Genomic DNA, 15,787 nt, shown 5'->3' on the forward strand with positions numbered 1-15,787 from the left:
TATAAAAGAGAAGGCTGAGAGGAAACATGATGAGGGCCATGTATAAATATGTGAAGGGAAGTCATAGGGAGGAGGGAGCAAGCTTGGTTGCTGCTGCCCTGGAACAACGGCTTCAAACTAGAGAAAAGCAGATTCCACCTGAACATTAGGAAAAACTTCCTAACTGTGAGAGCTGTTCAGCAGTGGAACTCTCTGCCTCCAAGTGTGGTGAAGGCTCCTTCTTTGGGGGCTTTTAAGCAGAGGCTGGATGGCCATCTGTCTGGGGTGCTTTGAATGCAATTTTCCTGCTTCTTGACAGAAAGGCGTTGGACTGGATGACCCATGAGATCTCTTCCAACTATAATTCTATTATTCTTATCCACCCATTCTTCTTCCCCCACCTCACTCTTCTCAGGTCCAAAATGGAAGAAAGGTCTGACTCTCCCACACCTGGCTCTTCGGAGGCTGAGAAGGCGGCCACAACTGGCTTTGCGCCCAGGATATCGGAAGCGATGGCCGAGCTCTTATTGAACACGGTGGTTGGCACGGCCAAGATGGTCCAGGTTTCTGCTGAAGCCCAAAAGACCGCACAGGTAAGCCTGCAAGTGATGTAAGGTCTAGCAACGGATGATGGCACTTCAGAAAGGCAATGGGAAGAAAGGTATTCTCACTAGGAAAAACACAAGACACATCCAAAGTGATGCACAAAATATTCAGTGCATAAAACAGAGCTTGGAAAAAATTTAAACCACAACTTCCAGAATGTGTTGTCGAAGGCTTTCATGGCCGGGATCACAGGGTTGTTGTATGTCTTTCGGGCTGTGTGGCCATGTTCCAGAAGCATTCTCTCCTGACGTTTCGCCCACATCTATGGCAGGCATCCTCAGAGGTTGTGAGGTATGGAGAAAACTAAGCAAAGAGGTTAATATATATCTGTGGAAAGTCTAGGGTGAGAGAGGTCAGTGTGAATGTGTAGTTAATCACTAAATTAGCATTGAAAAGCTTATCTGCTGTCTTCTTCCTGCCTCTGGGGCATCCTTTGTTTAGAGTCGTTAACTGCCCTTGGTTGATTCATGTCTGGAGACCCTCTGTTTTCAGAGTATTGCTTTTTATTTACTGTTCTGATTTTTGAGTTTTGTAATACTGGTAGCCAGATTTTGTTCATTTTCATGGTTTCTTCCTTTCTGTTGAAGTTGTCCACATGCTTGTGGATTTCAATGGCTTCTCTGTGTAGTCTGACATGATAGTTGTTAGAATGGTCCAGCATTTTTGTGTTCTCAAATAGTATTCTGTGTCCAGGCTGGTTCATCAAATGCTCTGCTATGGCTGATTTCTCTGGTTGAATTAGTCTGCAGTGCCTTTCATGTTCTTTGACTCTTGTTTGGGCGCTGCGTTTGGTGGTCCCTATGTAGACTTGTCCACAGCTGCATGGTATCCGGTAGACTCCTGCAGAAGAGAGAGGATCCCTCTTGTCCTTCGCTGACCGTAGCATTTGTTGGATTTTCTTCGTGGGTCTGTAGATAGTTTGTAGGTTGTGCTTCTTCATCAGCTTCCCTATGCGGTCAGTAGTTCCCTTGATGTATGGTAAGAACACCTTTCCTCTGGGTGGATCTTTGTCTTGACTCTCCTGGCTTGTTCTTGGCCTTGCAGCTCTTCTGATGTCTGTGGTGGAGTATCCATTGGCCTGTAGAGCCCAGTTTAGGTGGTTGAGTTCACCTTGGAGGAGGTGAGGTTCGCAGATTCTTTGTGCACGGTCTGTCAGGGCTTTGATTGTGCTCCTTTTTTGACTTGGGTGATGGTTGGAGTTTTTATGAAGGTATCTATCTGTGTGTGTAGGTTTTCTGTAAACTGTGTGGCCCAATTGTTGATTGGGTTTGCGGATGACCAGAACATCTAGAAATGGCAGTTTTCCTTCCTTTTCTTTTTCCATGGTGAATTGGATGTTTGGGTGGATGCTGTTAAGATGGTCCAGGAACTTGCTGAGTTCTTCCTCTCCATGGCTCCAAATTGTGAAGGTGTCATCTACGTATCTGAACCAAACAGTTGGCTTTTTTGGTGCTGTTTCTAGGGCCTGTTTTTCAAAGTATTCCATATAGAAATTTGCTACTACTGGGCTGAGAGGGCTCCCCATGGCCACTCCATCCTTCTGTTCATAGAATCCAGTGTCCCACTGAAAGTAGCTAGTGGTGAGGCAATGGTGAAACAGGGCTGTGATGTCTTCTGGGAAGTTTTGTTTGATTAGTGTGAGGGTGTCAGCTACTGGGACTTTGGTAAAAAGGGACACCACATCAAAGCTGATCAGGATGTCCTTGGTGCTTAGATTGAGGTTGCTGATCTTTTCTATAAAGTGTGTAGAGTCCTTGATATAATGTGCAGTGAGCCCAATGTGGGTTTGTAGCTGTGTAGCCAGAAATTTTGCCAGGTTGTAAGTCGGCGATCCAATGGCACTTACAATGGGTCTGAGTGGGATGGAGTCCTTGTGGATTTTGGGGAGTCCGTAAAGCCTGGGTGGGAGGGCTTCTGATTTGCACAGCTGTTGGCGTATGTCAAAGTTAATGGAGGAGTTCTTGATTAGAGTGTTCGTTTTTCTGGTGATTTTGTTAGTGGGGTCTTGTTTCAGTTTCTTGTAAATTGTGGGATCTAGAAGTTGTCTGATTTTTTCTTTGTATTGTTTTGTTTCCATGATTACTGTGGCATTCCCCTTGTCAGCTGGAAGAATGATGATTTCAGGATCTGAGTTGAGATCTTTGATGGCCTGTTTTTCTTTTCTCGTTATGTTGCTGGGGGGGAGTTTTGCATTTCTCAGGATCCTTGCTGTTTCCATTCTTACTTCCTCTGCTTCTTCCTCAGGGAGCTGGTAAATTGCTGATTCAACATTGGCAATGATGTTTTCTACTGGGATCCTGGTGGTGGTGACTGCAAAATTTCCTCCTTTTTCTAGAATGGATACTTGGTCTTCAGTGAGTTGTCTGTCTGTCAGGTTGATGATGGTCCGTGATTTATCCAGTTCTGGCTTTGGCTGTTGCTTACGGCATTTGTCAAATTTTTGTTTTTGTCTCTTGGTGTGGAGAACCATGTCTTTCTCCATTTTCTTGTAGGTAAGGCTGTCTATTTTATCCCAGTCCTGGGTATTCATCTTTTGGCTGATGTTGATGTGGAGGTGCAGCAGTTCTTTGTCTGTGTTTGCGAGTTCTTTACGGATGGTGTGGATTCTCTCTCTCAAGAGGTTGCGTTCCAGGCGGTTGTAAATGCGATGAGCCTGTGGTGTTTTGAAGGTCCTTTTGGCTGCAAGAAATTGTGGGATGGTATCTGTGTCTCTGCAGCGTAGAAGGAAGGTCAGGGAGCACAGCAGATGTGCTCTGCACAGAAAAGAAAAACAGGCCATCAAAGATCTCAACTCAGATCCTGAAATCATCATTCTTCCAGCTGACAAGGGGAATGCCACAGTAATCATGGAAACAAAACAATACAAAGAAAAAATCAGACAACTTCTAGATCCCACAATTTACAAGAAACTGAAACAAGACCCCACTAACAAAATCACCAGAAAAACGAACACTCTAATCAAGAACTCCTCCATTAACTTTGACATACGCCAACAGCTGTGCAAATCAGAAGCCCTCCCACCCAGGCTTTACGGACTCCCCAAAATCCACAAGGACTCCATCCCACTCAGACCCATTGTAAGTGCCATTGGATCGCCGACTTACAACCTGGCAAAATTTCTGGCTACACAGCTACAAACCCACATTGGGCTCACTGCACATTATATCAAGGACTCTACACACTTTATAGAAAAGATCAGCAACCTCAATCTAAGCACCAAGGACATCCTGATCAGCTTTGATGTGGTGTCCCTTTTTACCAAAGTCCCAGTAGCTGACACCCTCACACTAATCAAACAAAACTTCCCAGAAGACATCACAGCCCTGTTTCACCATTGCCTCACCACTAGCTACTTTCAGTGGGACACTGGATTCTATGAACAGAAGGATGGAGTGGCCATGGGGAGCCCTCTCAGCCCAGTAGTAGCAAATTTCTATATGGAATACTTTGAAAAACAGGCCCTAGAAACAGCACCAAAAAAGCCAACTGTTTGGTTCAGATACGTAGATGACACCTTCACAATTTGGAGCCATGGAGAGGAAGAACTCAGCAAGTTCCTGGACCATCTTAACAGCATCCACCCAAACATCCAATTCACCATGGAAAAAGAAAAGGAAGGAAAACTGCCATTTCTAGATGTTCTGGTCATCCGCAAACCCAATCAACAATTGGGCCACACAGTTTACAGAAAACCTACACACACAGATAGATACCTTCATAAAAACTCCAACCATCACCCAAGTCAAAAAAGGAGCACAATCAAAGCCCTGACAGACCGTGCACAAAGAATCTGCGAACCTCACCTCCTCCAAGGTGAACTCAACCACCTAAACTGGGCTCTACAGGCCAATGGATACTCCACCACAGACATCAGAAGAGCTGCAAGGCCAAGAACAAGCCAGGAGAGTCAAGACAAAGATCCACCCAGAGGAAAGGTGTTCTTACCATACATCAAGGGAACTACTGACCGCATAGGGAAGCTGATGAAGAAGCACAACCTACAAACTATCTACAGACCCACGAAGAAAATCCAACAAATGCTACGGTCAGCGAAGGACAAGAGGGATCCTCTCTCTTCTGCAGGAGTCTACCGGATACCATGCAGCTGTGGACAAGTCTACATAGGGACCACCAAACGCAGCGCCCAAACAAGAGTCAAAGAACATGAAAGGCACTGCAGACTAATTCAACCAGAGAAATCAGCCATAGCAGAGCATTTGATGAACCAGCCTGGACACAGAATACTATTTGAGAACACAAAAATGCTGGACCATTCTAACAACTATCATGTCAGACTACACAGAGAAGCCATTGAAATCCACAAGCATGTGGACAACTTCAACAGAAAGGAAGAAACCATGAAAATGAACAAAATCTGGCTACCAGTATTACAAAACTCAAAAATCAGAACAGTAAATAAAAAGCAATACTCTGAAAACAGAGGGTCTCCAGACATGAATCAACCAAGGGCAGTTAACGACTCTAAACAAAGGATGCCCCAGAGGCAGGAAGAAGACAGCAGATAAGCTTTTCAATGCTAATTTAGTGATTAACTACACATTCACACTGACCTCTCTCACCCTAGACTTTCCACAGATATATATTAACCTCTTTGCTTAGTTTTCTCCATACCTCACAACCTCTGAGAATGCCTGCCATAGATGTGGGCGAAACGTCAGGAGAGAATGCTTCTGGAACATGGCCACACAGCCCGAAAGACATACAACAACTTCCAGAATGTTTCTACATAGAAATCCTCTTTTATCCTTTAGTCATAAATTGCTTCTAATAATACTTCGCTTCCAACAAGAAAATACCGTAACTACTGATAGTACCAAATTCCTGCTAAGATGTCAGGATAGGGAGTGGGGAAGCACTGCAAATGTTGCTGAACTCCACCTCCCATCAGCTCTAGCCAATATACGCATTGGGACTGAGTGCTGAGTATTGTAGCCCAATTATATCTAGGTCCCCAAGTTAAAATGAATGCAAGTCTCAAGGCCCATTTCAGAACCACCTTCACTGGCTACCATCAATTTCTGAGTGCAATTCTTAGCACCAATTATACTTTGTAACAAAATTTGAATAATTTTCTGTTACTGGTTCAAAAGTGTTATTTTATGTTTAGTTATTATTATTATCAGTAGGAGCCCTTGATGGCGCAATGGATTAAACCTTTGAGCCGACAGGACTGCTGATCAAAAGGTCAGCGATTTGAATCCGGGGAGTGGAGTGAGCTCCCTTCTGTCAGCTCCAGCTTCCCATGTGGGGACATGAGAAAAGCCTCCCACAGGATGGTAAAACATCTGGGCATCCCCTGGACAACATCCTTGCAGACCGCCAATTCTCTCACACTAGCGGCTTGCAGTTTCTCATGTTGTCCTGACATGAATTATTATTATTATTATTATTATTATTATTATTATTATTATTATTATTATTCCACTTGACATAAAAGCATTAGTATATAATTTAAAATATACAAATACGCAACCCTCAAAACAGAATTAAATGCACAAAAAAATTCACAGTTAAAATCCATGAAAACAAATTGCACGGTACTTATTTTGAAAGTTGTTGTTATACTCCAGAAACTTGGTTTTTGTGGCTGCCACAGACTATGTCGAATTGGATGAGACTTTGTGAGGTAGTCGTTGAAAATCTATAGCAAAACGTGCTGCAGGACGTTCCGCAAAAACAAAGATTGGCAATTTAATAAACCTTTTCCATGTTTTTATGGTAGAACCAATTAGGAAATGGCATTTATAATCTTGGAACAAAAATCATGTTACATAATAAATAAACATGTATACAAATGTGTGTCCCTGCCATGACTGGTTCCCATGCCTTCCCTGCAGCTGGCTTGTTTCCATGCGGAGCAGGCCATGGCCCAAGCCCGGCTGAGCTACACAACCTCGCGAGGGCTGGCCGAGCAGCTCCTGGGCTTCCTGAGTCCCCCCGACTACCAGGGGCTCTTCCAGATCCTGTCACAGCCTCCCATGACGTACTCCGAGTTTTGCGACACCATCCGACGTACAGAAAACAGTAAGTGACTGGCCTCCCTGTTGCTGACCTGGTCCCTTTCCCTGTTGTGTAATAGTCATAGGAACGTAAACATAAGAATCAGGAGGATCACTCTTAGCCCATCTCTCTGGCATGCAACCCTGAAAGATGCCCGTCCAACTTCTGTTTGTTGGGTGCTTTCAGTCTGTTTCTGACTCACTGGGGTCCTAAGGCAAACTTGTCATGGGGTTTTCTTGGCAAGATTTGTTCAGAAGGGGTTTTTCCTTTGTCCTCCTCTGAGGCTGAAAAGAGTATGACTTGCCCAAAATCATCCTATAGGTTTGTATAGCTGAACAGAGTTTTGAACGTTGGTTTCCCAGAGTCCTGAGACTAACACTCAAATCACTGGTTCTTCCAAAGAATGAGATTCCATCGGCCTCCAAGACAGTCAAGCAAATTCACTCAAATACAGATGGGCACAGTGTGACTCTATATCAGGCATAAGAACACCTCAACCCACCAAGTGTTTTGGACTTCAATTCCTTGTAGGCTGTTAGAAATTGTGGGAGTTGAAGTCCAAAACACTTGGAGGGCCAAAGTTTGCTCATGCCTTCTCTATATTGTAGAGTTAATGAAGCTTGATACTACCATGACTCAATGCTATGAAATCATGCGAGTTGTAGTTAGGTGAGGCGCCATCACTATTTGGCAGAGAATACTAAAGGCCTTGTAAAACTACGACCCCCAGGATTCCAAAGCATTGGGTCACATCAGTGAAAATAGTGTCAAAACAGCATTTATTCTACAGTATAGATGCACCCTGAATTAGGGAGGTGAGTCTGAGCTCCTACTGAACCCTCTTAGGAATCATGAAAGCTGTCAATCATCTCCCCTGTGTGCTTTATGTTGGGAGTGAGCAAAATGAATGCATGGATGCACGTTTAAGTCCACGTTGTGCTTGTGAAGATCTTCAGATTTAAGGATGTTAGAATGAGGATGAATAAAAAAGTACTTTTAATCCCTTTGCAAGTATGTGCAAATAGACAAATTTATTAACAATTGGCCCAGGAATGTTGAGCCCATTTGGAACTTTTAGATAAGTGTGAGGAACAGCCCAAAGCCAGGAGTCCCCTCAGGATTTTGAATACCAGGTTGTGTTTGTAAGCTGAGTGAGGATACTGCAACCAATAATAAAAAATTAAGAGCATCCTCATGAAGCTTCCAGAAAAGAAAATTTGTTCTGGATAAAATTTGATGGGCACAATATATAGCCTTGGGAGAGTTCCCATATGGCCGCAGGGCAACACAGTGCCCATAAGTGCCATGGTCCTTTGCCCCAAATCTCTAAATGCGGCTTTCTCCTTCTCTCTCTTATGATGCAGCCCTCCTGCACCCCATCTTCAGGAGCAAGCCAGGACTTCCAGCCCAGAGGGATCCCAGCCCTGACTCTGAATGCTGCAGTTCGTGAGTGATTTAGTGAAGAGAGCTAAGAAAATGGGAAGGGCTTATAGAACAAATCTGTGTCAGGTTGAGTATCCCTTATCCGAAATGCTTGGGACCAGAAGTGTTATGGATTTCACAATTTGGAATACTTGTATTTGCATATAGGTACATTATCTGATTTCTTGGAGGTGAGTAAAGGTAAAGGTTTCCCCTGACGTTAAGTCCATTTGTGACCGACTCTGGGGGTTGGTGCTCATCTCCATTTCTAAGCCAAAGAGACGGCATTGTCCATAGACACCTCCAAGGTCATGTGGCCGGCATGCTTGCATGGAGCACCGTTACCTTCCCACCGGAGCAGTACCTATTGATCTACTTGCATTCAAAGCACCCCTAAGCAGAGGCTGGATGGCCATCTGTCGGGGGTGCTTTGAATGCGATTTCCTGCTTCTTGGCAGGGGGTTGGACTGGATGGCCCATGAGGTCTCTTCCAACTTTACTATTCTATGATTCTATGATTCTACTCACATTTGCATGTTTTCGAACTGCTAGGTTGGCAGGAGCTGGGGCTAACAGCGGGCACTCACTCCGCTCCCGGGATTTGAACCTGGGACCTTTTGGTCCGCAACTTCAGCAGCTCAGCGCTTTAACACACTGTGCCACCAAGTCTAAACACAAAGTTAATTTGTTTCATATACACCTTCTATCCTGAAGATAATTTTATACAATTTTAATAATATAGCGTGCAAAACAAAGTGTGTGTGTGCATTGAACTATCGGAAGTCATTGTCTCAGCAACCCATGTACATTTTGGAGTATTCTGTAGTATAGAGATGCTCAGCCAATACTACAACTCCATTTCTTATCCTGTATGCTTTTTCCCCTTTCCAGGTCAGACAATCCAGAACTGAGCTATCCAAAAAGGATTCATGATCTCCAGGTCTTTATATCTCCTTGCACAGTAAGTATTTTGACTAGTGAATGGATCAGGCAAGTGCAAACTTGGGCCGTGCAGGTGTTTTGGACTTCAACTCCCACCATTCCTAACAGCCTCAGGCCCTTTCCTTTTCCCCCTCAGCCGCTTAAGCGGCTGAGGGAAAAAAGGAAGGGGCCTGAGGCTGTTAGGAATGGTGGGAGTTGAAGTCCAAAACACCTGCACGGCCAAAGTTTGCACATGCTCAGAAGAGGCATCCCTAGTTTATCCCTAGTTTGAATCAAGCTCTAGGTGGAACTGCCACTGGATAAGCCCCAACTTGAGTTATACAACTTGATCCATGATGTCGATTTACTCCCACTCCAAGAAGTGATTTATTTGAACCTCGTTGGCTTCTCATTACTGTCTTCCTCCCTCAATGAGCATCCTTATAGGAGACCATATACCATCAGACAGACCGAGGTGTGGTTCAAAAATTTGGAAATTCTGGAACGATTGCATCTGTGGCATCATCCCGTACTTCTGGACTCATTCATTCCATCCTTTTCCTTATCTCTCGCAGCATGAAGAGGAGGAGGCAGAAGAGGAGGAGAGCCACTCTCTGCATATCAGGGGGAGAAACCCTTCACGGCACAAGCAGGTTCGATTCCCAGATTCAACAGGGTCGCAGTTCTGAGTTGGAAGCCCTTTGTCCCCATGTGATAAATCAATTGACATTAGAAAAATTACTATATCTGACAATTCCCCTATACCCTATTCCCTATATCCCCTATTCAGTGGTATCCTTTTCTCTTTATATGGCATATTTAAAGACTAATCGTTTATTGTAGGTGAAGTTTCTTAGCGGGAGATGGATCCTCAATAGGCTGTCAAAGATATACAGTAATAAAGCTTTTTGTGATTTCTTTGATCCTACCATCTACACTATGTCAGAAATATTAAAAATTAAGTAGCGTATATACTCGAGTATAAACCGACCCGACTATAAGCCAAGGCACCTAATTTTACCACAAAAAACTGGGATAACTTACTGACCCAAGAATAAGCCTAGGGTGGGAAATGAAGCAGCTACTGGTAAATTTCAAAATAAAAATAGATACCAATAAAATTACATTAATTGAGGCATCAGTAGGTTAAATATTGCGCGCATATATATATATATGGGGATATAGATATACAGGTACATGGATCTATATGTATATAGGATTTGCAAAGACTTGCAAAAATATGAGGAGAAAATTCATATATAAAATTAATGTATATAGATAGATAGAGGAGCCCCGGTGGCGAAGTGCGTTAAAGCACTGAACTTGCAGACCAAAAGGTCCCAGGTTCAAACCCCGGGAGCGGCGTGAACGGCCGCTGTTAGCTCCAGCTCCTGCCAACCTAGCAGTTCGAAAACATGCCAATGTGAGTAGATCAATAGGTACCGCTCCGGCGGGAAGGTAACGGCGCTCCATGCAGTCATGCCGGCCACATGACCTTGGAGGGGTCTACGGACAACGCCGGCTCTTCGGCTTAGAAATGGAGATGAGCACCAACCCCCAGAATCAGACATGACTGGACTTAACATCAGGGGAAACCTTTACTTTTATATAGATAGATAGATAGATAGATAGATAGATAGATAGATAGATAGATAGGAAGATAGAAGTACATAGGGATCGCAAAAGCTTGCAAGGGGTTAATGCCTATATATCTGTAGGAGAGTTTAAAAATATTTCAGGAGAAAATGGATATATATGGATATATATTTTTCTTCTTCCTGACTTACAAGGGCTTCTTTCCCTTTTCAAAACATTCCCTTGGTTAAGAGCGAGGGAGGCTTTGGAAGACACACTGATAAGGGGAGGGAGAGAGAGAAATATATCATATATTGCAAGCAATGGCCTTCAAGTTCTGTTGCCCAGCCTTGACCTTGACCCCATTATAAGCCGAGGGAGGCATTTTCAGCTCAAAAAAAAGGGGGGGCTGAAAAACTCAGCTTATCTTTGAGTATATATGGTAGGTATTTTTAATTACAAAAACGTGAGTCAAGCACTCAAAGGTTTAAATAAGCTAGCGTCATCCTGCGGAGAGTGAGTAGGCTGAAGCCTGTTGGAGTTAATGGGCCAAAGCTAGTGTCATCCTGAGCTGTCTGAGAGAAGGCCCCAGTGTGTGAGGGCCTAGTGTGAGAAGAGCCCCAGGTTGAAGGCCTCGTGTGTGAAGCTCCTGTGTAAGTTCGATGTGAGAGGAGGCTCTGTGAGAGCGAAGCTGTTTATCTGCATGAGAAAGAAGCCCAGCGTGGAAGCAAAGAAGGAAGTATAAGAACTTTATTTGTGTTATGGAAACCTTGTTTTTGTAAATAGCGCAACCATATTATTTTGCAACAAAGAAAAGCCTCCTAAGGCAGAGATAACACTGGTCTGTGTGCATTTGACCTTTTTATCACTTTTGTCTAATGGTGCTGTGTCACGCTGCTGCCAATACGTTACTCTGCTATACATTCATGGAGAGGGTCTTTAGTTAATAAGCCCACTTGTCCAACACACTATACACTACGCTCCAATCTATACCAGACATCCTGTGTCTAGTAAGATGCACCATAAGCCACAAAAGCTGGCAGTGTGATAAATTTGCTGTACAGCAGGGAGAACCCATATCTTTCCCAAAGTGCCATGCATCAGTTCCCATCAGCCTTAACCAACATCACCAATGTCAAGGATGATAGGAACTGCAGTGTCTCCATCTCTGCTTTAAGATGGCACAAGAACCTTGCTCTCCCCACCCTATAACCCAGGCATGGGCAAACTTCGGCCCTCCAGGTGTTTTGGACTTCAACTCCCATAATTGCTAACAGCCTACTGGTGCGGTTGGACTTACCCTCTTCCTTTTCCTCTTCTTATCAGGTGGAGACGGTGCTTCTGGAGGATCAGATGGGGGGGACCTATGTGACCCAGCGCCGCCGCTCGCCCCGACGCTCCCCTTCTGCTAGCGTGGATGGGCTTTCCCCACTGGTGTCCGACCAGGAACTCAGCACCATCCAGGTATTGGGCCGCAAAGCACAGAGCATCAGGGGTGGGGAAATGGTAGAAAAAGCAGTAGTAGTTAATAAATAGCCCAGCTCTATGCATAGTGCCTTCCCTGGCATGGAAGTAGAAGCCAAAGCTGCCAGAAACAACAGGGGACAACTATCAATTAAAATACACTTGTGGGGTGTCCATACAATGTCGTTTAAAGACCTCCACCGCTTAAAAGAAGGCATTCCCTTCTCACATTTTGAGCTACTAAATGTTTTGGAGTCAGTTCTCAAAATCCCTGATAGATACCCAAGCTGGCAGACCTAGGCTGCATCTACACTGTAGAATTAATGCAGTTTGAACGGTTGTGGCTCAATGTTATGGAATCAAATAAGTAGTAGCTTGCTGAGGCACCAGCACTCTTTGGCAGGGAAGGCTAAAGATTATGGGTAAAACTCCAGCTCCCAGGATTCCATGGGACTGAGCCATGGCAGTTACAGTGATGCCAAACTGCATTCATTCTACAGTGCAGATGCACCCCACCCCCCTCCCAGAGGGACAAAGATTGGGAAACATTATTCCAGTGTATCCCTTCCAAGGATAACATTTCCTGCAGCAGGATAGGGAATACCCATGCTCTACTTCAGTCCTTCCCAACCTACAGCCCTCCAGAGGTTTGGAATGCAAGTCCCATTATCCTCAGCCAACAAAGGCAAGCTGACTCTGGAGTGAAGCGAGTTGTCAATTCATTCATGTAAAGACCTGAAGGTTGGGGAGTGCTGCTCTCACTTGTTTTCAAGGTTTCGTAGCATTTAGGGTTGCCACCTCAGCTATTGGTTTTATACTGCCTGGGGCTCTTTACCTAACTATAGCAGTATGGTTCCACTTTAATTGTCATGGCAACATCCTATGGAATCCTGGGAGAGGCATTAAGAGTTCAGCTGTAGTGCATCTCCAAATTAGAAACCCTAGAATTCCATAGGAATTGGCATTGGCATTGAAAGTATAATCGTAGTGCTGTAATTGTCCAGTGTGAGAGGTCTCCAAAGGCTGGGCCTTTCTCATTCTTAACTATTTCAGGAAAGGTGAGTGCATATTGATAGACATGACCTGGGAGGGGAAAATGTGAACCTTGAGTCTGAATACTGTTAAGCTAATTAACATACCGGTATGTAAAAGAGCAATGGCCATTTCCTAAGCCCCACCAAGAGCGTGGAAAAGTTAGTATTTTGGATTGCAACTCCCAAAAGCGTGTGCGTGCACACTAGAGGTGCATTTCCAAAAAAATAACTTTTCTAGGAGGGGTGGCAACCCTAATCCTGTACTTTTCGCCAGCAATGCAGTGGACAATGGGCTTGCAGGTGACCAAAGACAATGACATCACGCACGCATTGACCTCTCCTTGAGCTAGCTTCAGTCCTGAGCTCATGCACTCTAATGAGCTATCCTTGTAATCTGGCCTAATCCTGGTTAGGGTTGCCAGTTTGGGACTGTGCTGGGGACACAAAACCTGAGACAGCTACTGGTCATAGCATTAAATTTTAGGCATTAAATATCAACTATAATCACTCACTTGTCTTAGGAAATGAGATAAGGGACATTTGACCTAGCCTGCTTGTTTCTAGCCAGATGGATACAGGGCAAGGCTGAGCCCTAGGAGGGAAGGAGAAAGCTAAGAAAATAAACACAGTCGGCCCTCCTTATGTGCTGATTTAGCTTTTGTTGATTTGATTATTCATGTATTTGATTAATCTAAGGAGCTTTAGACTTTCAATGCAACCAAAAGATGGCCACAGAGTTACTGCAGAATGTAGAGATTCCTACAGAGACCTCTAGGTCCTGCAGTAGAACTCCATGGTCAGTGTCCATCAGAAGGAGATCATATGGTTCTGGGAGGAGTTGTCCACAGAATCATGCCCAATCTCTAGGCTCCCCAGCACACTTCTGATGGATGTTGACCAGAAAGTTGCACTGGAGAACCTAGAGATTCCTAGAGCGATGCTCCCTTAGATAAAAATTAAGAGGCTGGGTTTACTTGGTTCGTCAGTTTCACAGCATCCTTCACCTCCAACCCCAGGAAATGTGGAGGGCTGGCCTTATGTATCTTAGCTGGAGACTTCCAACCAGCACTTTCCTCTTGCCTGAAGCCAAATCCACCAAAACTGGAGAATTTACATCTTTGACTCCTTCATAGTGCAAACTGGAAACTCATAAAGCCCTGAGATGTGGCAATCCATCAACACATCTCCATTCAGTTTTATCCTCTTTATGAGATTGTTATTATAGGCCAGGATGTTATATTCGTTTTCATTGAGGTCCACATCAGCCTTAGGGGTGTTTTCAAAGGGCCATTGAATCCATAGATGGAGAATCCATGGAAGCCAACTATAATTTTTCTATGTAGTTGTCAGTTCTCTTTAGTTTTTCCCCAGTTTTGGTCCCCAGATGTGATTGGTTATCCACCAGGAAGACTGGGAATAATGGGAATTGCAATTCAACAACACTTACGACTCTAAGGTTGAGAAAAAGGTTAAGGGATATTTTAAAGTCAGGCATCATATTCACTAGCCTTGTGTCTAAATCCAAACCCGAGTTTCCTGACTAAACTGAGCAAACTGCAGCCTTCCAGATGTTACTGTATCACAACTTCCATCAGCTCTAGTTATAATAATAAAATGATGATGGATACAGGAATTGAATTCCAGCATCTGGAGGGCCACATAAAATAACAAGGCAGTCTGCATTCAGCCTGCAGACCTTGAGTTTGGCACTGGTGCTATAGACACTGTCCCAATGAAAGCCTACACATTGAAATTGACCACTATACCACTGCTTTTGGTATGACATTTTACTCCTTGCTGGTACTTGACCTCATAAAATTCCCTTGCATTTCCTGCCACAATCTGTGCCAGGGAGAAATAGAGCCAAAGAAGTGGAGGGAGGGACGTAGAATAGTGTGTTGCGGTACTTCTCAATGCCCTGCCGGCACCCAATGCTTCAGCCCCTTGTCTGCTGCCCTTCCCACCAGGGCGGATCAGGCAAATTCCTGAGCAAAGTGACCCGGCGCCTGGATCATCACCAGCAGGAAAACTCAGACAGCGACACTGACCAGTCCGAGACCTCGACTAAGGACATGGGATAAACCTGGCCCCAGATTCGCTGTGCTGAGAGAGAGAGGGAATGATGAACACACACTTCAAATCCTCACTCATCTTTCCTTCCGGAATATGAAAGGGGGAAAAGATAACGCACCCACAAAATGTCCAACCTGTGTGAGGGAACGGTTGCAAACCGTTGCCAAAAGATGCATCCTGTGTAATATTCGGTGCCATGGCACAAAGGGAACGGAGGAACCATTGGAGCCACTGCGGTTGTCACTTCTTCCCTGTCTTTTTCATAAATAAAGTATAAATGCAGCAAACAAACCATGTTGGCCATTGCTCTTTTACATATAGGACTCAGTTGACATCTAATCAAATTAGTTGAATTATAATAAGGGAATGGATTGTTGCCTTCCAGACACTGTTGGATTACACTGGCCAACACACATTTTGGTGCCTCAAATGTGAGTCCAGTTTCTGGATATATATGACCTGCTGATTCCAAAAATGGCATCAGTTTCCCCCAATCATCTCTTGTTTTTGAGGTACAGAACATACCATATACCATTCTTTATCTGCTCGCCCATTTTTTAAATTTATCGTGTCAGAAGCAAATTGAGTGTGCAGATATAATGTATTTTTAAAAAACCACAAACAGAATTAAAACTTAACATTATACTAGATTTCCTTTGACCAGAAGCCGACCACTTGGAGTGCCTCTGGTG

General features: G+C 44.2%; 1 protein-coding gene across 1 annotated transcript; it reads left to right on the forward strand.

Moving 5' to 3' along the window:
- The first annotated feature begins 401 nt into the window (after nt 1-401).
- On the forward strand, nt 402-15,386 carry LOC134292387 (uncharacterized). Its single transcript, XM_062957142.1, has 7 exons — nt 402-572; nt 6,444-6,630; nt 7,971-8,052; nt 8,920-8,989; nt 9,525-9,602; nt 11,851-11,988; nt 14,990-15,386. Exons 1-7 carry the CDS (start codon nt 402-404, stop codon nt 15,101-15,103), a joined length of 840 nt encoding a protein of 279 aa, XP_062813212.1. The 3' UTR covers nt 15,104-15,386.
- The last annotated feature ends 401 nt before the right edge of the window (nt 15,387-15,787 follow it).

This window comes from Anolis carolinensis, chromosome 6 (genome assembly GCF_035594765.1).
Source record: "Anolis carolinensis isolate JA03-04 chromosome 6, rAnoCar3.1.pri, whole genome shotgun sequence".
NCBI lineage: Eukaryota > Metazoa > Chordata > Lepidosauria > Squamata > Dactyloidae > Anolis > Anolis carolinensis.

What these genes read in the sequence shown, in the direction of transcription:
- LOC134292387 (XM_062957142.1), top strand. Translation starts at nt 402, where the DNA reads ATGGAAGAAAGGTCTGACTCTCCCACACCTGGCTCTTCGGAGGCTGAG. An exon ending in CATCCGACGTACAGAAAACA is followed by an intron (nt 6,631 to 7,970) that starts GTAAGTGACTGG and finishes CTTATGATGCAG; the next exon opens with CCCTCCTGCACCCCATCTTC. An exon ending in AGGAACTCAGCACCATCCAG is followed by an intron (nt 11,989 to 14,989) that starts GTATTGGGCCGC and finishes CCTTCCCACCAG; the next exon opens with GGCGGATCAGGCAAATTCCT.